The sequence below is a fragment of the Miniopterus schreibersii genome (assembly GCF_964146895.1).
Source record: "Miniopterus schreibersii genome assembly, chromosome: 5".
Classification (NCBI taxonomy): Eukaryota; Metazoa; Chordata; class Mammalia; order Chiroptera; family Miniopteridae; genus Miniopterus; species Miniopterus schreibersii.
Window position 1 is genome coordinate 80,169,444 of NC_138106.1, and position 24,233 is coordinate 80,193,676.

Sequence of the window (24,233 nt, forward strand, 5' to 3'; positions counted from 1 at the left end):
AATTTGCATAGCCCATTCTTACACACACACACACAAAAGCTAACTATTTTTAACCTATGACTGTGACATGCATTTGTCTTAGTTTTATATAACCATATATTCAAGGTCTTTATCATTCAAGGTACATGAAGGTTGTGCATTTAATCTTTAGCATGGTTGTAGGAGATATGATTCACAGGGTAAAGATAAAAATAAGCATGTAGCAGCATGGTGCCGAATCATCAGAACTCAACATCTTATCAACAAATAGAAGTCATTCTTTATTTCTTGAGCGAAGCAGTTACATATAAGATAAATAGCTTTCAGTCAAAATAGCCTAACATGCAATATGCATCTTTTTGACATGTATATTCTAATAGTACTTTAGACCGCAAGATTAAAATAAGAAAAATCCCCGTGCTGTGTGTTGACAACAAACACTAGTTGAATCTGCATTTTTTCCATTTTTCATCTCCCAGAATTGGGCTCAGTGTATCTATGTTTGTATATTACTGGGTATTATTAAATGATCAACTTCTAGTGACCTTCAAGTACCGTTTTCTAAAGTTTTACAAGGGAAATAATTTTGGGGGATTTGTACTTTTTTTTTTTTTTTTTAGCAAACATTGCATTTCACATCATGCTTTGGAGATATTGTGCTTTGCGGTATGTGTTTCTAATATCTAGATTTAGGAGGCTGCGTTCTAGATACATGACCTTGGGAAAGACACTTACCTACTGTAATTTTAGTGTCCCCATCTTGCAGAGGAAGAATTTGGGCCAAATGATGTTTAAAAATTGTACTTAGCTCTAATATGATATCAGCTATAAATTACTATTTTTGTTGTTAGCAGAGAGTGTAGATGGGTGATGAGGGGTTGGAAAGAAAACATTAAGCGGACACCTTTAGGGGCCCAAGCCTTTGGCACTGGAGGCGCTGCTCATCCAGCTCTAAGGCCCCTTCTGTTCACAAATCCTGCTGCAATGCAACCACAGCAGCCTCCCACCTTTCAGGGAGTCAGGTTTCCTTTCCCACTTAAATACTAACTTCCACTTTTTGAGATGAAAAACAACTTAAGCTGCTGAGAAAACTAGAAAAGTAGTAGACATTTTAAATTTTCAAATATTCATTGTTGTTTTCGTATTTTCCAATTTGCACGTGTGGAAGGAAAGAGGTAGGTTTTTCTAGCAGACTGCCTTTGATTAAAACCCCTTATCTAGCTGTTCCACTTCTTTGAAATTCATCTCTGAAATATTTTCATATCTCAAAAATGGGCAAAATACCTACATGGATGGTATTGTAGAAGAAAAGCAAGCATGTACAAGTGTTCAAAAAATACTCGGTCTTCTCCCTCCCTCTGCTTCAATGCCAATTTATTTGGAGAGTATTGACAAAAAATCTACGGAATCTGTTTCTTAGCTTAACATTGCTTGCTTGGGGAGGAGACATATTTTGAAATGACAAGATGTGGAGGGAAAAAACCACCTGCCTCATTTACCTGAATGATATTGCTGCATCAATTTAAGTTGATCCGCTTTGTTTGGGCTTGCTCTGTGAGTGCACTGGCTGCTTAAGTTTGATCCCTGTCTGCCCCTGTGACCCCATGCCCTCTCTTTTGCATCTACTAGCTCCCACAGCTTCAAAGAATGCACATAAACGACTAGGCCTAAAGATGAAATCAATTCTGCAGGTGTCAAATTAGTCATACATATGAAAGCTCTTCTGAAAAGGGTAGAGATCAATGCAAACTCAAGACAGCAAGTAAAAATAAAAGAGTAAGGTACGGGTTCTAAAAAAATAAAATTAGTTCCTGCTAGATAAAAGGCCAATGTATATAAATATGTGTTGTGCAACTGTGCCCATTTTGGGGGACATAAGAGAAAGGATGCAGGGAAGCCCGGGAAGGGCCCGTCAGGAGGCCTGGGTCCTCCTTCCTCTCCGCCTGGGCTGCTATCTGCAGTGTCGGGAGCACAGCACAGCACCGCCAACACAGGCCCTCGCTCTCCAGCTCCCTAGATGCACGAGCTTGGACAAGTTACTTACCTTCTCGACTTCTCTTTACAAAAATGGGGATGGTGCTTGTGACTCCCAGAGTTATGAGGAGCATTAAAGAAGGTCATGTGAAGAGCCCGGCTTAAACGTTTACTCAGATCATGTTCAAAATAGTAGTTAATGATTATTATTATTTTTGAAAGAGACGATTGTTTATTAGATGATCTAAGGTTTTTTTCATCTTTAAAATTAGACACTTCTCCCATTTTTTCTAACATAACACTCCTTGCAGAGCTCGGCATGTTCTGAACTCGGGGTCCTGGGAGCCTGACCAGATTGAGTAAGAGGAGGGTTCACACTGGGCAACTGGAAAAGCGAAAGCTGTCCCCTCTTTACGGACCCAGCGGTGTAGCCGGTGTCCGGCCACAGATACATCCACACAGATGCCTCCAGCTTCGGTTTATACTTACAAGCACCCAGAGCCGTCTCAGATAATAAAATTGAGTGCTGAATATTTTTGCAAGCTACTATAACATTTTGAAAGAATGTTATAAACACGTACAAGATGTGACTATATGGTAATGAAATGAATTTCCTTGTGTGGCACGAAGACTCATTAGCTGAGCGCCAGGCTCTGTGCTGTTCTACAGAAGCTGCATATGACATTTCTCACTAATGGCTCCTGCTGCCACTAAATATTTGTCTCTGTCTCCCTCAGTCTTTGGGAATGCAGACATGCACTTTCGTGTAAATTAGTAGCTCGGCAGAATCTAAATGAGGGACCCAGAAAAGACCTTCCATTTTCTGAGTCCAATAAGGAAAAAAATCCTCTTTCTAATTATATATTTGACCAGAGTTGTTATTTCCAAATATATAAGAATATACTTATTTGATGGGAACGAATGCTTTATGTGATTCTCAGCAAATTAAATGGGGACTTTGTTTTAACGATTTCAAGATTTACATTAGACTGTGACTATCAGCCAGGGAGAGGAGAAGATGGACAGACTTACTTTCTTCATCAAGATTTTCAGCAGCTGATAGTAACCTCCTCCTGTCTTCTGGGTTTTTAATGTTTAATTCAATGAGATGACTCTCTTTTATATCCTTTAAATCTTCTAGGGTCTCATAACCGTTGAGCAAGAGTGTTGATGTGTATTCCTGTGTGGGAGAAAAAATACGTATAAATGAGCTAGTCAGATTCAAATACTTTATTTTTAGTTCTCTGTAGATTTATAGAAAGTGTAGAGATGCTCATGGAAACCAAAGGTGCCAATAAAACTTTTGCTTAACTCTATTTTACTTTACTAGTTTTCCACATATAAACTCTAGGGCATTTCAAAGACTGGTGGTATCATTCTGAACTTCTGGAAGGACAAACATGAAGAAGAAATGACTACCTTAAGCTATACATTGCTAAATAATGGACCAATTAAGTAGCTCGATCATTCATCCTGTTTGGCACTTTTTCACTTCTCAAATCACTCAATTAACAAAGCTAGAGTGTCCTTAAGTCTATCAACAAAATGCCTCTTAAAGCATATTATAGCAATATTTTTTAATCTGCGTCTGTTTGCTTGATTGTAAAAGCAGCTACCCTCATCAATTTCTTGGGGCAGGTTAAAAAACGAACTTGAAGCAGAAACAATTTACATAAAAAGTGGACTTAGGATTTTGGTTACAAAACAAAGGAATCCAAGATTTTCTATTTAGTTAAAAGTTTTTATTAAGTTTTATGAAAACACTGTGGTTGGGGAAAAAGTATTATTTCCTTTTCTCAACACACATTGCTTGTCCATTGTTTGCATCAAGATATATGAGTTTAAAATTCATATGCTTCCCATTTCAAAGTCTGCATTTTATTTATGTAACCTCTGTTCTCTTTAACAGCATAAAAATTCAAAGCAAAGTTGAATGCTTTTCAACTTCCTCAAAGATTCTTCCTATTTTACTTGATTATTTCAATATCCTTACTTTAGTTATTAAAACTGAGTAAGAGGAAGTATGAAAGTTTTAAGTAATCAGGAAGAGCTTATTACCAGCCCTTTATGTACACACACAAAAAAAAGAGTAGCAATTCTTTTAAAAACATCCTAGAAGGAACACTGAATTAGAACAAAGAAAACCAAAATTCCCATTCTGAATAACCATCTAACTAAGGGTTCATGACTAAGTTATTTCACTTCCTTAGATCTTGGTTTTCTCATAGGTCATGGAAAAAAACAAGTAACAGAGGCGGGATTCAAACTTGTACATCTTCCAAGGAGAGCCCCATTTGGGGGCACCAGTAGTAACGTAGGAAGAAGACCTAGATAGCGTGTCTGCAGACAAGCCTGTAACTAGATAATTCAGGACAAACAATTACGGAAAGCTTAATTGGCTATTGCTTAATGAATTTTGAAAACTATCAAAGTACTACTGTGCTAATTTTTAAAATGGATTACAAAAGAGTAAATTGAGTGAGGTTAGATACATTATATGTACACACCATTTAACAAGGTAGATATTTTGTTAATATAATGAGAAAGTAATTACATTATAAATGTAGACAACACAGTTTTCTTAACACAATTGTTATGCAAGCTTAATGGTCACTGTTTCCTAACAAATTACTTTTATAACAGTTATATTTACTTATTTTCATTTGACTTATTTTTTATCTCTGCTCTATAGAAAATACAATATCCTTTTCATTTTTTTCTTTCAAGTCTCTGTGATACCATTATAATTAGCTAGTTATTAATAATAGGAAAGGAACAAAAGGGAGCCAGACATTATAGGCCTGTCCTTTGGGCTGCATCTTCACAGCTTCCAGGAACCACAGGCCCATTGCCTTGCAGATTGCTGGGAGAAGGGACTGGACAAAGGGGAAGATGGGTGCATGTGCAGTGAGTTGGGGTGACACAGGGAAACCGCCTGCCAGTCAAGCCTGGGGAACCATGGATTGGCTAGCGTAGTAGGCAGGGCCATTGCAAGCCCTCAGAAATTTAGGAATACAGAATCCCCTAAACAAAGGGAGCTCGCTCTCTTTCTCGGCTCTCTTGTTCCCGCTTCCTTGCATTTGCTGTGTCCCCTCCACAGCCATGTGGCCGTGCGGACCCCACATGCAACCGACCGATGGACTGCAGGTGGGGACACGAACTAAGCTGGCCTGGTGCTGGGTTAGACCGTGTCCCTACATGGAGCTAAAAGCAAAATGGGGCTTCTTCTATGGTGGGAAAAAGGGAAATGAGACCTTGGAAACTTAGGGGTAGAATTCCTCAGAAATAAAGCTTTCTACATTACCTCACCGTCCTGTGCAAATCTCAATTCTGTATTCTTTTTCTCTAGATATCGCAAGAAGCCCACTCCCACTAGCCACTGGTGGAGACTTGGGGATCTTTCCACCGAATAACATCTGGATTTTTATTTTCACTCTTCTACATTCTTTATCCTCATTTACATGTTTTCCCTGGGCCTTTTATATCCTTAGGTATTTTTTATTTTTCACTGCATTTTCTCCACATTAATCTCCACTGCCATTGCAGAGTACCATTAGTGTTTAGTCCAAAGGATGCTATAGCAAGATCTGTTCTTGCATAATAAAAGTAAAAAAGGAGAAATAAGAACCGTTCTTGGAAAACAGATTTTCCTTTGCTGTAAGTCATGTATTTTTTTAAGAATTCTGTACAAACACTGATCAGTTCTCCTTAATGATTTGTCCATATGCCACGAAAATCAAACAGGCCACACGTTTGCTAACCTGCAGCTGAACCCTCTCCAAGAACTCCTGCAGCGTCTTGGATTTTTCTCTTCCATTCCCTCGGTGTGCCTTTATCTTCTTGGGGGCCTCTTCCTCTTCCGAGATGACATCCACATAAATAAATTTAAAGTTTCCCATTTTATTGTTTAACATTCCTGTCCACATCCCCATTGGTGTTTTGCAGATAATGTCGATGATGTCTCCTTTCTAAGGAAAAAGAAATATGCAAATCATATTTCAGAGAACTTTGGTGCTGTGACAACTGGCAGAAAGAATGGAACCATAGAAAAGAGAATTATGCTAAGATGATTTCAAGATAACAGAAATATATCTAAGAGAAAATTTAAAAGTCTGAGGAAATTATGTACTAGTGATAATGAAGAAGGCAACATGCTTGAAGGAAAGATCCTGCATGTATTTGATGGCGTGTTTTTGTGTTTGGTATCATATCAATTTATCAACTTTTATTTGTTGAGCACAGTGTAATTTACACAACACTTTTGCACACATAAAGTCGTTTTATGCCCACAACACACCTCTTAGGCACATAGATGAGGTGTCATCATTACTCTAAATATTGCAGAAAAAGAAACACAAATATTAAATAACTTCCCAGGAGCTCATAGGAAGTTAATGGCAGAACCAGAACTCAAGACTAAGTTGTCTGAACTCAAAAGTGATGCTCTTTTCATTCACCCTGTCAAAGCAAAACTCAACCCATCATTCCTGGAGGGGCTCCCGTATTAGGGAGAAGGGAGAAAGAAAAGTCTGTGACTCTTGGTGCTTCAAGTTCAACTGAAAAATCCATCTACAGTATAAAATAAACACATCTAAATTACTGCATTCATCTAACATAATGAAAGCGTTCAGAACTTTGTATATGCCAAATACGTAATAAAAGCATGTGTGCACTAAGGATAAATTATGTTAATTATTCTAGAGAAGACAATCCTTAGATTGGGCTGCCCAACAAAGTTTGGGTTGTAGTATGAATGAAGCACATTGGGATAGACAAACCAATTGGTCTTTTTCTTTATTCACATATGAGATTACTTGGCCACAGGCTGCCAGTTATTGGCACAAGTAGAAAACTGCTCAGGGGTAATTATTTGTAAAGAAAATTGATATCTATGGAAATAGAGTACCTACATTTAGGAGACATAGTCACTCCCTTGAGACTTACAACTTTCTACCCCAGAGAAGACATCATAGTTTCTGATTGTTTTGCCATATTAGGGGTCTACCCTCAAACAAACAAACCATTAAGTTGGCTACTAAAAATATTATTTCCTGCTGCTCTGTGAGTGTATATTCTAACATCTGAAACACAAATTGTACTTGTAAAGTAGAATTCAATACGATTAAAAGATTTAGTCTTTCTGATTTGTAACTATCTGCCCACGCGCTTTCGCCTTGCTCTTTCCAGCCTTTCACTAGGGCATCAAATTCTAGGCTCGATGGGATCAGCTAAGTAGACCCAGAAAATCCCCAGAAGCTCTAAAGGAAGTTCCTAAGCTTGGCAGCCCTCTGCAGCATCCTTCCTATTATCTTTTAAACTTGTAAAAATTGTGCATTCCAGAAAGGTCACCAAGCAAAGACTCAGTGTCGTTTTGGATACCTTTAGTATTCAATTTTCAGTTGTAACTCTGGGATTCTCACTGTGTCTTACAAGAGCTCTGCAAACATCCCCTTAGGCAGCACCAGAGGTGGTGAACTGGCACAGTACCGTAGGGAAGGTGGAAAGCTATCCTGAATCCAAATGTGCCCAGCATATTCCCTCCTGAGCCCTCCTTTCCCCAAGACAGAGACTGAGGAACGACTCGGGGCTAATTGTGAGTAATAATGCTCCCCCTTACTCAGGTCTGGTACCACAGAATGGGCAAAGGGCAGAGCCGAGAGCCTTGAATGTTAAATAATCACGTCAATGCCTCTAACTTATTATACATGTTGGTTAACATTGGCTTGGTGTTGACAGTATAGAAAATTCATAAATTCTGTCCTTTTAGCTACATAGCAGTTTGTATTGCTAAAAGGAATAATTTAACATCTCTCAAATATTTTCGCACTCAGCCTTCTTCCGTTTGCGCTGTTGTAACCAGCTCCTCCCCTTAAGTACAACGAAAATGATGGATTTCTCGCCCTTGATTGTGTTGTGTTATATGACAGAAGGGACTATGCAGATGAAATTAATGTCCCAGGTTAGTTAATTTTGTAATGATCTGGGTGTTTCTGACTTAATCAGGTAGGAGCTCTTAAGAATAAAGAGGTTTGAAGCATGTGTGAGCCTTTCCCTGCGGGCCCTTGAAGGAGTGAACTGCCGTGTCGTAGAGAGGGCCACGCTGGCTGCCTCCAGGGGCTGAGGGCGGCCCCCAGCTGACACCCAGCAGGAGAGCATGAGCCTCGCTCCTACAGCCACAAGGAACTGAATTCTGCCAACAGCCACTGAGCTTGGAAGACCAGCGGAGCCTTAGGGGAGACCACAGTTCCAGCTGACACCTTGATTTCTGCCCAGTGAGACCTTCAGCCGATGAGCCCAAATTATGACCTACAGAACTGTGAGATAATTAATAACACATTCGTGTGGTGTGAGGCCCCAGGGTTGTGGTAATCTGTTGCACGGTAATAGAAAGTGAACACAGAGGACAGGAGAGTAAGAAGAGGGAATTTGGGAGGGAATATCATCGGCAGAAAGATGATTGGTAGCTCAGGGCAACCAGTCTGAGTGCTGCAGTTCCTCGGACCAAGTCTGGTTCCCAAGGCCTGTGCTCTGCTGGACTTTTGCCTGATCTCTCCACCTTCCTCTCTCTCCTTTGCTTTATTATTTTCACTTCAGGAAAGATCAGGCAGGCCTGGGCACCTGCTTCCAGGGAAATGGAGACAGTTCCTCCTTCCCTGATAGGCTTTGATTCAGCATCATCTACACAATAGCAATCTATGCTGACACCTCAGCAGGCCCAGCCCCTGCCCCGCCTGGCATGTGATGCTCAGATTCTTGCCACCGCAAACCGGTCCCCAGTTCCACTGTGGGGACAAAACCCCTGCCCCGGTTCTCCCTGCTTGACCTTCTGAAACAGGTCACCCAGCCAGCACCGACACCATCACAATGCAGACACGCGTGCACACACCTTGATTTTGAGGGAGTCCGTGTCGTAGGGGCTTGGCGTGAAGTCGGTGTGCACCCTGGCCCGGCCACAGAACGGTCCTGAGTAGGGGGCCTCATCGTCAAGCCGAAAGCTGTCCCGGTTACTTGTACCATCTGAGCAGCTTGTTATTCCACCTGAAGAAGGCAAAGCAGAGGGTAACCGTTCGTAACAGTCTGAACCGTCACCGGGGCACGACCAAGCGGGGCCAAGGCTGCCACACTGGGGGCCGTGCCCTGCGGAGGCTCCCAGGGCCCATCCTGTTTCTGCCCCAGTCACTCTCCGCCAGCTGCCTCTGTCCACTGAGCTACTTTCGACCCTCCTCCAGCCACCCTGACCCCCCTTTCCTCAACCCTTAACCCAAATGCCCTCTCACTTTGGTCTCTGTGGCCTGTGATCCGACCCTGTAGTACGGTGTTTGGAGTATTGGATACTAGTTAAAGAAGCAGACAGTATAAACTTAGCTCCCTGCACATGTACAATTAATTTTGTACACGTGTCCTTCAAAAATGTTCTAAACTGTAAGCTGCTTTAAATTCTTGTTCTTTGGACTTCTTTTCTGACTTTGAACCTCAGGGGATTACGAGGTGTGTGATTCTATTTGGCTGTTTGTCTGTCCGGGGGCAAGGACTGTCCCCAGTGGAAGTCACTCTCAGTTTCCGTCACTTCACTTTCTCCTTCAGGGTGCCTTTTGGTGCTCAGTTCGATGACGGACAGCCTCGGTTTCTCTCCCATACATAACAATAATTGTGCAAACGAAGTAAAGAAAGGTTCCTAGGAATGCTCCACATTGTATCTGAGCTGGTGTGTAAAAGAAAGGCGAGGAGTTCCTTCCAACTGCAGAAGGGACGTTGTATGTAACGGCTAAGAGGGCCACCACCTCCTCACACCCTCCCTTCCATGCCACCCCAGCCCTGCCTTTCTCGGTACATTCTAGTTAATAAAATTCTTCCCACATTCAGTATCACAGTTTAGAATTTTAAAGCTTCCAGCACAAATGAATACTAATGATATCTGAATTTCACACATGCAAAAATAAAGCCTTCAAATGTTTCTGCAGTTGCTTTTTTAACAAAATAACTGTTCTACAGCCAATAGGAAAATAGGAATAAAACTCAGGATATTTGAAACATCTGGTCTTTGCTATCCAAATTCAACTAACAGAAGCAGCTGATTTAAAATGAAATGAAAAATAAACTGCAAAAACATATTTAAAAGCCCTTAAGAGATTAGAGGGATGTGAAACAGTGCGCGTATAGAAAGTTATACGGCACCCGGCAATAGCCGTAGTTTCATCCAAATATTGTAGCAGGATATGTGACTGAACCCTGAGTGATCTTCTTAGAAAGATATCAGTATTTTTAGAGGATCCTGTTGAGCATGTGCTCATTCTTTTTGTCACGTAATTGGTTATATTCTTACTTTTTAATATTTACATATTATTTCACTCTTTACTCACTAATGCTGATGGAAACCTAAAAAGTAAATGTCAGAGTTGATGTAAATATCCTCCTTTTTTCCAGAATGTTATTAAGGAAAAGAAAGGAAAGGAAGGAAAATATGAGAGAAGACAAGAGAAGAGAGGAGAGAGGAAGGGGGAAAGAACTGAGGAAAAGAAAGGAAGGAAGGAAGGAAGGAAGGAAGGAAGGAAGGAAGGAAGGGAGGGAGGGAGGGAGGGAGGGAGGGAGGGAGGGAGGGAGGGAGGGAGGGAGGGAGGGAGGGAGGGAGGGAGGGAAGGAGACAGAACAGGATTTTATTTATCTGAATACTGTAAATCATTTAAAAAATATTGACTAAAGATAATGGCCATCCTCCCCAGCACACAGTTTTATTTTAGGGATATGCAGATTTAATCACCCAACATGATCTTTTGAGGAATACCTCCAAGAGCCCTGCCGACCACAGGGTTCAAAGTTTCAAAATGATGCATAGTTCTATCTAATACATTAAGTACCATTTTAAACAATAGTAACGCCTCAGACTCGACACATCCTGCATTTTCACTCTGTCTTATCAAGTAGCTGGGACCTTGCTGCTGACTTGAGGGACCAGCCCTAGCAGCACATCTGCTGTCCCCCCGACCCGCCCAGGCCGCAGGCCTCCCTCGGGCCCGCGCCCCCCCTCCGGCCCTTACTTGACGAGCTCCGCCTGCTGTAGAGACTGTCCAGGGAGTCACTGGCTTTCAGGGAGACCTCCGTGCGGGCCCCTATCGTGGGGTCGCTGTTCCGATATGGGAGGGCATCCTCCCCCTCTTCCTCACCCTTCAGGAAAACATACCAGAGGCTAAGATTAGATCCCTGATTCCCATGGAGATGTTCACTGTGCGCATCGATTTAACAAGCAAGATATAGTTTAGCAATAGAGTACTTAGCATACATCAATATGAAATACGAGAGTCATTAATCTTGAATTCAATTTCTAGCAAAACATTTTATAGTATACTTGGGAAAAGTCTTTACCTAGAACATTCCACGTTATGAAATTCAACCAAAGTTATAATGATGCATTTTGTAAATTAGGATAAATATCGTATGAAGACTATTTAATGAGAAATGTTAGACTTATTGACATGTATGCTCTTTCTGTTAAAGCACTTTTATTTCTTTATGTTCTCTTTTTATCACCATTTACCACCATTAACTCCTTCGAGATCTGATATTACGAGTTCTAACTCTGCATCGTTGTTTCATGTCAGTTATTTGCACCCCACCAGGTCACTAGATATGAATAAAACATGCGCATTTTGCAATTCTAAAGCAAAGCTTATCTAAAGAGCTTTACGAATCTCATACCATGCTTGCCACCCAGTCAAGTGAAAAGCAAATTCTGCATAAAATTAGAAAGACAGACAATTTCATAACAAATTACATCGGCTTGAAAACATCTCAAAAGCTTTCCATATTTAGAAATTCAGACAAAACCTATGAATTTCTTAATATTCATCAAAATGTAATTGAATATTCCTCATTTTTGAGCACTTCTAAACATTAATAAAACTTCAGAGTATACATTTGGTTTACACTGCGTTTGATTCTCTGTTTTTATCCATCCCTTTATCCACATGTTCACCATGCAGCCCAAGTTTGTAGAACGCTTTCCAAGTACCCGGCACTATTTTGGGAACTCGGGATACCCTGGTGAGCAAGGTAACAGGGTTCTTGCTAATGAGGCGTATTTTAGTGTGTTAGGCTGTGTGAGAGTGTGTGTGTGTATGTGTAAAGTTGCAAAACATATATCTGATAAAGGATCTGTACCCAGAATATATTTTAAAAATGCTTAAAAGTCAACAATAAAAAGATAAGCCCACTAAAAAGTGGGGAAAATATTTGGATAAACCTGTGTCCAAAGAAGATACACACATGGCTGATAAGCACATGAAGATTTTCAGCAGCATCAGTCTTCAAGGAAGAGCACATCAGAATCACATGGAGGTTCTACTGCACACCCCCTGGGGTGGCTAGCATCAAAAAGATAGATAATGACCGGTGTTGACAAGTGTGCAAAGAAATTGGAAACCTTGTACACTGCCAGTGGGACTGTAAAATGGTGCAACTGCTTTGGGAAACAGGTTGCCAGTTTCTCAGAATACCAGAGTTACCATATATCTAAGGGAATGAAAAAATGTTTCCACGCAAAAATTTGCACAAAAGTATCTATATCAGCATTATTTATAATAGCCAAAATGTGATTGCAACCCAGATGTCTATCAACTGATGAAAAGATAAATAAAATGTGACTTATCTCTAAAATGGAATATTATCTGTCAATAAAAAGGAATGCAACGCTGTTTTCTACAACATAAATTGCACGTGTTCTTCACATACTACATGTGTGATCTTTTTGAACCCCAGCTTCCTCTGTGAAAACGGGAGTCACAGTACTTCCTTCCACCCAGGTTCTGGGCCCATGACTGAGCGAGAAGTAGATGCCGAAGTCCTTTCAAAGCACAAGCATGTCTACATCTAGAAGAACATATTAACTATTTTAAGAAAAGTTTAATAGAAAGATACAGATGGTTAACAAAGCACACTTACCTTCTCCTCAGAAAGGGCTTTGATGTACTTTTTACCCACTTTTTTCTTCATTGTCCAGGAAATGGACAATTTTTTTTTACTTAAGCCTCCGTGATTCGAGTTTTTATTTTTGTCTCCATTTTCATTTATAGGTTCCCCCTCGTGCACCTAGTTGGAGTTGTTTACAAAAGATTAGACAATAAAGCAACAAAAAGCCTTCATCTGGACAGTGCTCTGTGCCACAAGCTGATGTGGCAACGTAACTAATACACCGTGTAACGTGGCAGGCACTACACTGCACAGTGTGTATGAGACAGAACAGGCGCCCGGCCCACCTCCCGCGCCTCTCACGCTCCCCCTGCTCCTACAGCTCTGCGCCTCAAAACCTGGTCCCACCACCAGCAGCAGCAGCAGCCCTTGGGGACAATTTGCATTTTTAACAAACTCTTCAAGTGATTCTGATGCAGGCTAAAGTTTGGAAATAATCAAGTGTTGCCATCCGCACTGGCCCCCCCGCCGCTTCTCTTCGTGGTCTCGACGAGGTTTGCACTTGCTTTTGCCACTGGCTTCCCTGGAGCCTGTCCATCCTTCCTTCCTCCGGGTTTCTAATCGAGTGCCTTATAACACAAGGGACATTTTCTGATTGACCACCTGTTTAAAATAGCTCGCACTTGTCCTTACTCACTGCCTGTTTACCCGATTCACTCTTCTTCTAAAAACCTGGTCACATTGGTTTGTCTGTTTGCTCCCTGCCTGCGCCCCCCGCTATGACGTGTGCCCCATGAGACTAGAGGCTTCACCTGCTTTATTCATTGTGGGTGCTTAGGACACTTCCAGGAACATAACTGAACCGCAATACATTTTGAATAAGCAAAACTTCCCAAGTAGAACTTTGGAGTGATTTTTTATGTTGGAAGATGTTTTTGGGTCACGTCCTGAATATCTCAGTTTTGTGAGAGAGGGCCCTTGCAGGTGAGCTAGTCTAGCCATGCCCACCATTCCAAATAGGTGGGCAGCTAGTGCTTCCCTGAATAGAAAAGATCATGGGAAACTTCTCCTGAGTGAACTTGAATATTTTAATATGAAGGTTTAACTACATAGTTAACATCATTATTAATCAATACTATGTTTTGCTTCATGTCTTACCCTAAATTGCCTATGATAAATATGAATGGACAGCCAATTTAAGCCCTCATTGCACTTTATTAATTTCTACATTCAAAGTTATAAAGACAAAGGTTCTTTGCTTAATTCAAAAAGCTCTGAATAAAATATAACTTGGAAACAGTTTAAAATTTTAGAGTTAGCCTTTTTCTTCTCTTTTCCCTATTTAAACTTAATCTTCATGTAAAATTACAAATTAAAATAAATAAGAAAGTGTGTTATTTTATCACTACCTGTGTTAATTTACCATTGCCTAAACTTCTAAAACTGCCCCAAATATTTTTAATTTCAGATTTTTCTATGTTATTTTTCCCTCATAGCCTGATCAAGATTTCATTTAAAATTTTATTTTTTTTGTTTCTGTTTTAACCTATCTCCCCCTAGAATTCAGGCTTCAAGAAGTAAGGATTTTCATCTGTTACCATAACAGTACTTTCTGAATGCCTAATGGAAATCCTGTTATAAAATAAATATTTGTTAAATGAATGAATGCTAGATTGCTGAAAGATGTACAAGCTACTTTATCAGGCTCATTAAAGTTTCACAAATACTATGTCACTATTACTAATCAATGAACTTGAATGCGCCTGAGAAACTTTTTAGGTTAACTCTACAATTATAAACTTAATAACAATAGAATGTACCTATGTATGATTATGGAAAGTTAAACGTTTATACAATGCGTTAAATAAAAATAAAATTGTGCAGGGTTTCTCACTATACATATATATATATTACATTGTATTATTTACACTAGTGTAAATGTTGATAGGCCATATAGCTATATACAAGTTTATCAATAAGCATATGTATATAAATATATAGATGGATAAAAGGGAATACATATAATATATGTATAAAAGGTGATATGTTATACACACATGCATATATAGTACTAATAGAGGTATTTATAAGGTAATAATAGATGTCATTTTATTTTTACTTTTTTGTCTAGAATATCCATTACTGAAATTAACATATTTTAAAATACCATAGATAGATGCATATAAGAATCTGAAAAGTATTTTGAGAAAGTAGATCCAATAAAGGGAAAAATTCTTTTTTAAAAAGAAAGAATAAAGGCACACTAATTAAAATGATTAAGAAGTGAATAAAATCTGAAACCTATTGCTCTAAAACAAATGTATCATGTGCAGTACACCTAGGAAGCTTTCTTAAGCTACATTTCAAGGGCTCATTGTTTGCAAATGTGTATGGAATGCTCACCACTGAGACATTTCAGTGCAGATGGCAGAAGTGTGAGAGTGTAACTGAGTGGCCATAGGCTTTCCTTAAGAAATTTACTATTAATCTAATCATTTCCTAAATTAAAGGAATTACTACTCAAATAAAATTTAGCATGCAGATTGTTTTTTGGAGGAAATGCTCAGAAAGTTTGGGACTGTCTGCGTTACACGAAGCTGTAACTGTCTTCTTAAATTCATGTTCTGCCTCCCCAAATGTCTGTTAGGCTTCTCTTTCCTCCCAGCATGGCACTAGGTACTAAGGAATTTTGTTCATTTATCACAAAAATATAAGCAAGCTATAATTTTTAAACAGATATATTTTTTTACTATGCTTTACAAAAGTGATATTGGCTGTATAAATTTTCATGTGTTTGCATAATATTCATAAAAACACAGTAAGTACTCACCTCAGTTGAATCTTCTGGTTTTGATACGGAATTATTTCGAAAACGATCGAAATTCCCAAAGCTGCTGCTGCGCTGTAACACAGGAAAGGAAGGGAAAGGGAAGGAAGTTTAGGATTTGTGACTGTCACAGATAAAGTGCAAAATAGATTACGGTTCAATAAGCATCAGTGATCCAAATACAGTGCTAAAAAGTTATCTGTGGTGCACCTGAAACCTGCATGATTTTGTTAACCAGTCACCCCAACAAATTCAATAAAAAGGAAAAGAGTTCTCTCTAGAATAGCTAAAGACACTGAAGATGTAACTATTATTAACATTGTAATTTTACAGTTGATAAAGCATCTTCATATGTTTTATGTTATAGTGTTAGACACCTTGGAGATAATCTATTAATTTTTTATGTTATAATGTTGCTTTTGCTCATATGAATGGCATGTTACTAACCCACCAACCAACCAATAAACAACAAAACAAACAGAAAAAGCATCTGTGTAGGTAAACATTTTGCTTCATAAAGATCATATCTGTCAAAAACCCAAAAATAAGCCCAAATACATTTTCTATTGCTAACTCTTGCTAATTTGAAATTCTCTACTTGATGTCAGAAAGAGAAGGCATACACAGAGACCTATTATTGATAAATCCAAAACAGCATTTAGTCGTGCACAGCCTAAGGTTTAAAGTAAAACTGAATTTTTCCACATTTAACATGGAATTACAATGAGACCTCAGGTGAATTTCATTCGCTGTTTTGAGAAAAAAACTCAATATGTTAATAGAAGACTTGTTCCCTTGGTTACTCTTTGTCCGGCAAAGGTAAACGTTTATGCTTATGCAACTCATTCTAGGCCGGTAATTATAAACAGTTTCTGATATTCCATAAAGTAAATGATTCTCCTAAACACATTTCAAAAATCTTTAGTCATTGAGTCAAAAAATTGATTATTTCCTCACTCTGCTTAATTTTATACATTGTTTAAAAAGGTGGATATTTATTCTTATGTCCTTTAACCCACAAATCCCAAGAGTATGTTCTATCTTAATAACTCCATCTCATTTCAAGCTTATATTTTCAAAATAAGTTGGTGGTACTGAAAAAATAATCTGCTGATTAGAAAGTTAATAATGGGAGCCAGTCACCTATAAACGCTCTCCTTTCAGGTGTCACAGACGATTTTAGTTCAAGTGAGCGTCAAAGACTCTCATAGTCATCTCTCCCCAACAGCTGTCTTTAAAGCCCTGTTTCCCTTTTAAATGAGCTGAAATTAAAAGCTCCTGACATGTGACAAGGGCTTAGCCTGACAGACAGTGTGGTGCAGGATACACCTAAGGACGATGGCCGTGTAAGACAATCAGCTGCTTTTGCTGACTTACCACCCTGCTGAACCAGCCCGTCAGCTTATGGCAAAAGGAGAGACAGAAAACGGCTGAAACTGAGAGCTGCGCTGGAAAATACAAAGCTTCTCGTGCGGAGCTTGGCAACCTAGAGTGACTTCCCAGAGCACCGGTCACCCCGGCTTGCCTAGCAGGTGTTTCCAGAGATCGCAAAAGGGAATTGAATGCCATGAGGTTCTGCACACGAACCATCTGAAGCCAGGGAAAGCTGGGCTCGTGTACACAGGTGCCTGGAGCCTTCCTGTGGACGAGGGGGGCCTGTGCCTAGGGCGCCTTTGCAGCCTGCATGCAGCTCATCCGGCCTAGCAAATGTCCATGAGGCCCCCGCGTGTCTCCGCCGTGGGAGTGGGGGGGTGCTGTCCGCAAGGGTGCAGAATAGGCTCCCTGCGGCGTTTCTCCACATATCTTCTGCCATTAAGGAATCAATAGTCACCGCCTTTTAAAATGAATTCCCCCTCATTATATCCATAAGGAGCAGCAGGTTTAGGAGCAGTGGGTTAAGGAGGCTCCGGGACTATTTGACTCTGTCAGTCATCTCATTATGGATGGTTTAACAGTTTACAGCAGCGGAGTGTAACGGCAATCCATGCTAAGACACCCTGAAGAAGGAAATCTACGTATTTAAAATGATATTTTAAAAATTTCATTATTCTCCACGTCTAAAAATTAGTGAGTTTCTGAGATGGTTTCCTAATGTATACGTTACTGTTTATGATGAAAGGGTTAATACCTACTATGAGGTATGGACAACGAACGAATTTGTAATTTCTATTCCTGTTAAGTGTCTGATGAAAAGGTGAACCATGTGGAAGCAGTTGGCTGAGAATGTATTGGAATATTGATAATTTTGATGGCATAGTTGCCATGAGTTAGATTTAGCAAATATTATCCTGTGATAGAAGCTCCCATCGAGACAGAACTCATATATAAATAGCTACCGACAGAAAAGCAACAAATAAACATGCAATGCAGATTCTGGATGATTCTATGCTTCTGTTGACATCAGATCATGTTTAGTCTTTAAGTTGGCTCTATATAAATCTATAGTCTTTCGTTGTCCAATTAAATGTGTTTGTAAAATGTCACAACACCGAAGGAGGGTGATTTGGCAAAATTAGCAAAATTACCTTTGCACTTGCCCTTTGACCCAGCAATTCCACTTCCAGACATCTATATCAGAGGCACCCTTGGATATAAATTAACTTACACATCCACGCGCATTGTAAAACTTTTGTAAAAAGCTGTAACCTCACTGTTCATCAAAAAGGGGCTGATTGAATAATTTATGGTCAAACAAAGGAATTGTGTGCTGCTGTAAGACATTGAAATATATCTCCCTATACTGCTGTGGAATGATCTCCAGGGCCTAGCGTAAGTGGAAAGAAAGCCCACTGAAGAAAGACGTGTATAATAGGCTGCAATTTTTCTCAGAGTGCAAATGTATGAGTGTGTTTAACACAGGCACATAGGTATTTTCCTTCTTAGAGAAATGGGACAAAATAAACAAAGTAAAAGGGACATGAAAGAAAATAGACTTCTCTAAATATAACTTGTTTTATAGATTTGACTTTAAAACCATGTAACTGTTTCACGTATTATATTTTACATATTTGTAAACAAAATTAAATAAAAATTATCCTTCAAAATTCCAGATAAAAACGAAATGAATGAACCTAACTCCATAGTTAAGTGGTGGCTTAGAGAGAGGAATTATTTTAAGTGATTGTAAAAAACAGTAATTGTTCATCATTTTTTGTGAAAGGACACAAAAAGTGACAATTTAACCTGTTTTTAGTAATCACATTGTTTTTAATAATATTGGTATATATAAAAAAAAAGGTTGAGGGGCAGTGCAAACAAGTAATGATATCCACGACATTTGGAGTCGAGGTTCTCAGTCAGAACTCTCACAATTTTCACCTTGTCGTACCATAAAATCAAGTAAGCTTTCAGAGCCTGCTGGGGCCAAAACAACACAGTGACCATATTGAAAATATTTTCACTGGAGCAGACTGTATCCAAAGATGGGATAATTTTATTATCAATATAAATAATACCTGGACTATACATACATCAAAATCATGAGTTCATAATGATACTAAAAAGAGAAAACCCAGTAGCTACCTTTGGAAATGTTACAGTTATATTATTAGAACTGGCAAGTAAAGGGAAAGAGTTAAACATTTCATCTGTCCTTCTTGCATGAAATATATTTCAGAGTAAATACATAAGTAATGAAGAAAAATATTTTTCTATATATATGTGTATATTCTAGGTAATCAATTAAGAATGATGAAATTACCCAATTACCATTTTATAAACCCCTAATGCAATAATGGATTCAGAAAACGATTATCAATGGCTACTAAAATCACCAAAAGAGAGCATCAGAATATATACTTGATAATAGAAACACCTAATTCCATCAATGAAATATTCTTAAAAAAAATCAGTCACACCAAACTTCTTCTGCATCTCATTACCAGATTAAACACAGAGCCAGGGAGCATGCTATATGACACAGAGAGAAACTAGTCTATCATAAAAATCTAGACAAAGAGAAAATTTATGGTGTAAATAGCCTGACTTTTAAACTAATCAATAGAAAGAAATAAAAGAAAAAAAGGAAAGTACAGATTAAGAACCTTTAAGAGTGGTTTAGATAAAGGTCAAACAAACTGCAACTAAAACATTCATGAAACAACTGAGGAAATTTTTTAAATAACTAGCTGTTTGATAATATTAAGGAAGTGCTGTTAGTTTATATTTGTAATTCAAAAAATCTACTGAGGGGCAGCAAATGTGTGAAGTGTGTGGGCCTAGAGAAGAAACATGACTGGCTGTTATTGAATGACTGGGTGATGGATATATGGGGTAGATTGTAGTACTCTCTAATTTTACATAAGTTTGAAATTTTCCATAATAAAATGTTGGGCTTGACAACAAGAAATGTACCTGTATAATAGCTAAAATTAATTTACAAAGAGTTAATAATGTATGGGCATAGGGTATACGGGAAAACTCTGTGCTTTCCTCTCAATTTTGCTGTGAACCTAAACCTGTTCTGCTGTTTTAAAAAACAGTCTTAAGATAAAAGAGTTAATCCAGGAGCCTCTTCCAAAAAGTCAATGGTAACATATGTTTCTAAGGAACCAGTTAATAAAAATATCATTAGTATTGCTTAGGTCACAGTTGTTTAGAAGTCCAGACATATTTAAAAAGAAAATAAAGTGTTGCTTTCTAAATTTGTTTTCGTATAACTAACTTTCTGAAATGTGTGCATGTTACTGGATTACCTTTAGAAGACAAATCTGAGTTTACCTGGTGAAGATTACCTTTTTCCATAGAGTCTACTTGGTTTCCACAGAACTAGGGCTGAACAAGTCATTCAGGGTGTTTGAACACGTGTGTGTGCGTGTGTGTGTGTGCACTCGCGTGTCCCAACACAGTGCAACTTATAATGAAAAGAGCTTAAGAGGATTCATTTTTTCATTAATCACATTTCTTCTTTAGTTTTGCAACAATTCTAATTATTACAGATGATATAAAGCTGGCAGAGTTCTTAGAAATCATCTAGCCCTTCTCAAAGAGAAAACTTACAGGAACCAGAACTTGCAAAAAAAAAAATCCTTTCTTTCTTTTCCAGTTCCCCTCCCTGAAGTGCTCCCGGTGTCATTCCATTACAGAGGTTTCATCTTCTCTTCTGTTTTCAAAGAAACCTGCTGTCTGGGCAGGATGCAAAGTGTGGAACTGTAGCTTGATGGGAAGCCTGGAACTGAATAGGTTTCTTAGAACAATGGCCAGCCTAAATTTATCAACATGAAGGAGAATGGGGAAGTCTCGTTTTGGAAATGAAAATCATCTTTTTGACCAAAACCAAAAAAAACACACTTGACCTTCATTTTTATTTCTTAACCACCCCCCAACTTTGGGGCCTTCACGTAATATCTTGCCTACCGCATGACCTAGTATTTGGGTAAGGCGCTGGTGGAAAAGTTTCAGTCTGTTTAAACACAAAATTTGTTTATGTGAGTCAGACATCCACAGTATTTTGAAAATACTGGCAAACTAAAAATGACACACGCTCTGCCAGTGAGTCCTCACGTCATCTCAGTGCTGCACCCAGGGCGTTGGTTAGCAACATGCCCTGAAAGACAGAAATCCCGTTTTGGGGTGTGCTCGGCGTGTTGCCGATGGGTGAAACTCCCCTGATGTTTGGGGGAGCGAGGTTTTGGGGCACCGCTGAAAGAAGAATTCTCAGCAGCCCCCACGGGAGGATGGGGTGTGGTAAAAGGCTTTAGTTGCATAAAGTTACATTTCTCGGGTCCCAAAGTCCCCTGCCCCTTAGGCCAGTCTTGGAAAAGGTGCACTGGGAGTTCAGTGACCAGAAGTCAGGCCAGTGTCCAGAGCCTCTGGTCCTTGCTGCAGCCCAGGGGGGGCTCAGCACCCAGGCAGATTAAAGCCCCTCATTCCACGCTTGGAGCCCAACAGGGCCCTGCGCCCTGTGCTCACAGGGAGCACAGCCCCCTGCAGCAGGAGTCCCAAGAAGGCCAGCAGCCCAGAGCCAAGAGCGAGCCTAGAGCGAGCCTAGAGCGAGCCAAGAGCGAGCCAAGAAAGAGCGAGCCTAGAGCTCGAGCCTCCTTTGTTTGGAAGTTTATATCCCTAGATTTCGGCCCTTGCAGTGGCCACGCCTGTCCTGGCCACTCACCTGTTCCCAGGTGTGACTGCCAGCAAGCCTTTTCCAGTCCCTTCCCCCGTCAGTTAGCAAGGACCGGACTTGGGGGATGCTAAATGCAGCTCTTGGGGAAGCTGTGTAAATGTGACATCTATAGTCTTCCCTTTCCTCCTTTCCTGTAAATAATAACCAGCTTTCCACAGCGGCCTCAGTATGAATATCCTACCATGATAGTGCGCTAAGTCTCGACAGGCTTGTCAGCCTTCAGCCAGAGACGTTAGAGGATTTCATTGTTCTAACAAACTCAGCCGCAGAGAGATGTTTTGAAGTGTGAAACAAATTTAACTCACTTAAAATAATCTGTTAGGATTGCCTCGGCACTAAATAATTACTGTCAGGCGGTGCCAATGGAAGGTGGTTGTGTGGGGCGTCGGGGGCTGAAGGCCAAAAGACGACCAGAGCTGTGAACCGTGGGCCTTCACACTTAATTCAAAAAAACTCTGGTGAGGGGCAGCAAGGGTGCGAAGTGGGTCACCTTGGGGAAAGGCAACCCAATGCTCAAATATATACCAGCGCTCTAAGTATTTTTAACGTACTTCTGGACACAGAACAAGTTAGTCTACTTGATCTGTCTGGTTCAGTATCTTTTCCATCAGCTGCAAAATATCTAAAGGAAGTGCAGATTCTCACTCCACCATAGTATTTTTAAACTGCCTCAAAATTTCCATGTTAAAGCTTTACTTTCAGATGATGATGTGTCAGGAGACGTTTTCTGAAAATTGAAACTATCTCAGAGAAAATTACCCAAAGGAAACTAGAACTAAAAAAAAAAAAAAAAAAAAAGCAGAATGGTCCCTAACCTGTAAAAGTGTTTATTCAGATCAGCTTATTTAATGTAACAAAACAAATTTCTTGAGTTAAACAGACTCAGATATTTAAAATTCAACTGCGTGCCTGCGTGATTTACCACTGTACTCGCTCCATCCACAGACTGTAAGTCATGCTGTACTTTTAGGAAGGAAATAGAAATTAAGATAGTCTCTTTTAGCTGAAAAGAGTTTTTAAAATAAGTAGTACTGATACATCTTAAATATCTTTTTTTCAGGTAAAAACATAATATGGCAAAAGTTCAGTTACTTAATAGCACGGATTCTTACAAAATCCTATAAAGGAAATGAAGTTTTTTTAAAATGGGAATATGATCAGGAGGGAATCTATCCTGAAGTAATTTACATTTTATTGGTGCCATCAACCAAATAACTTTAATAGATAAGAGCTAAAAAGAGCCCTATCAAATGAATAGTATATAAATATAGAAGCAATTGCTAAAAGCAGATTATATTTATGCACAAAAAATGAAGTTAGTTATATACAATAGATGTCAACTGGGAAATTTATATTCTCCCATTTACAAGTACTAATTTGTATTGACTACTTAATACATGAAAGGCATTTTGTGTTTACATGTCTATACCTACGTAATTTATAGTCGATCAAAGAAAGGCCCATTAAAATGATCACAGATTCTGGAAGTGAAATTACCCGAAATCGATACAATTTCAGTTTGCTTAATCATCTTCAGAAATTATTTACTCTAAGAGGTTGTAAACTTATTGACTGAGGGACTCTTTAGAAGTTACTAAATCCAGTGATGCTGATTGCTAAAATAATAGTAAAGTAACAAAAAGGCGATGAGCCACACACTGCGTATCAAAGGGAGACCTGGGTTACAAAACTGTGTCTAATAGAATTTCTCCTGAACTCTTCAAGGGAGAGCCAGAAAGGTTGTCTCCAGTGAACATAGTCATTTTATGTTTGTATCTGGTACAAGAATATTTCACAAGGATGACCCAGTGTCTGGGTGGCCTAGCTCTGGAAACCAAAACTGGAAAGAAGTTTTCAATTCCTGCACCGCATGGATAGTTTGTTAAGACCTTCGAGGAGAGCTGGGTTGAAAGTGTTCTGAATAATGGGGCCATTATTAACTGTGTCCATCATGGTTACAGAGGATAGTGTGTGTTTCAGGGAAGACAGTGGGGAGAGGAAGGAGCAGTTGCAGGCAACGTATTTCAAGCACTTAGCATCCCTACTCTAAGACAAGTTATTTCCCTGAGCAAATTTCCATTACTAATTTTATTTTCTAGGTACCTTGAGAGAGAATAATTCGAATTTCTAGGTACAAGAAATATGTATTATCTTCCCCTAAATTTATAAATTAACCCTTTATTGTGTGCATGTTAAATTTTTTCTATTTGTAACCAAATATTAAATAATTTTCAACTGTGGTCACATTAATCCTATAATGAAACTTCAAAAACAATAAATAATTCTTCATAAATAATTAATACAAGAAGATAATATTGAATATTATGGTAAAAAAAAAAAAGCAAATTATTTAGAAGAATAACTTTGAAGTACTAATTGCAACAGGCCTTACTACACTAACCATATAGTCTTAAGTATCGAATATTCTGTTGT

The 24,233-nt window shown here is 39.2% G+C and overlaps 1 protein-coding gene across 2 annotated transcripts in view; it reads right to left on the reverse strand.

Moving 5' to 3' along the window:
* Positions 1–24,233, reverse strand: part of SAMSN1 (SAM domain, SH3 domain and nuclear localization signals 1) — an 83,422-nt gene that overhangs the window by 8,746 nt on the left and 50,443 nt on the right. For both annotated transcript variants that reach the window (XM_081138466.1, XM_081138465.1), the window contains 6 exons: positions 15,686–15,757; positions 12,889–13,035; positions 10,989–11,115; positions 8,840–8,991; positions 5,715–5,921; positions 2,986–3,133 (listed from right to left, as the gene is read on the reverse strand). In XM_081138466.1, the coding sequence (XP_080994592.1) occupies positions 2,986–3,133; positions 5,715–5,921; positions 8,840–8,991; positions 10,989–11,115; positions 12,889–13,035; positions 15,686–15,757 (853 nt within the window). The remainder of the gene's footprint in view (positions 1–2,985; positions 3,134–5,714; positions 5,922–8,839; positions 8,992–10,988; positions 11,116–12,888; positions 13,036–15,685; positions 15,758–24,233) is intronic.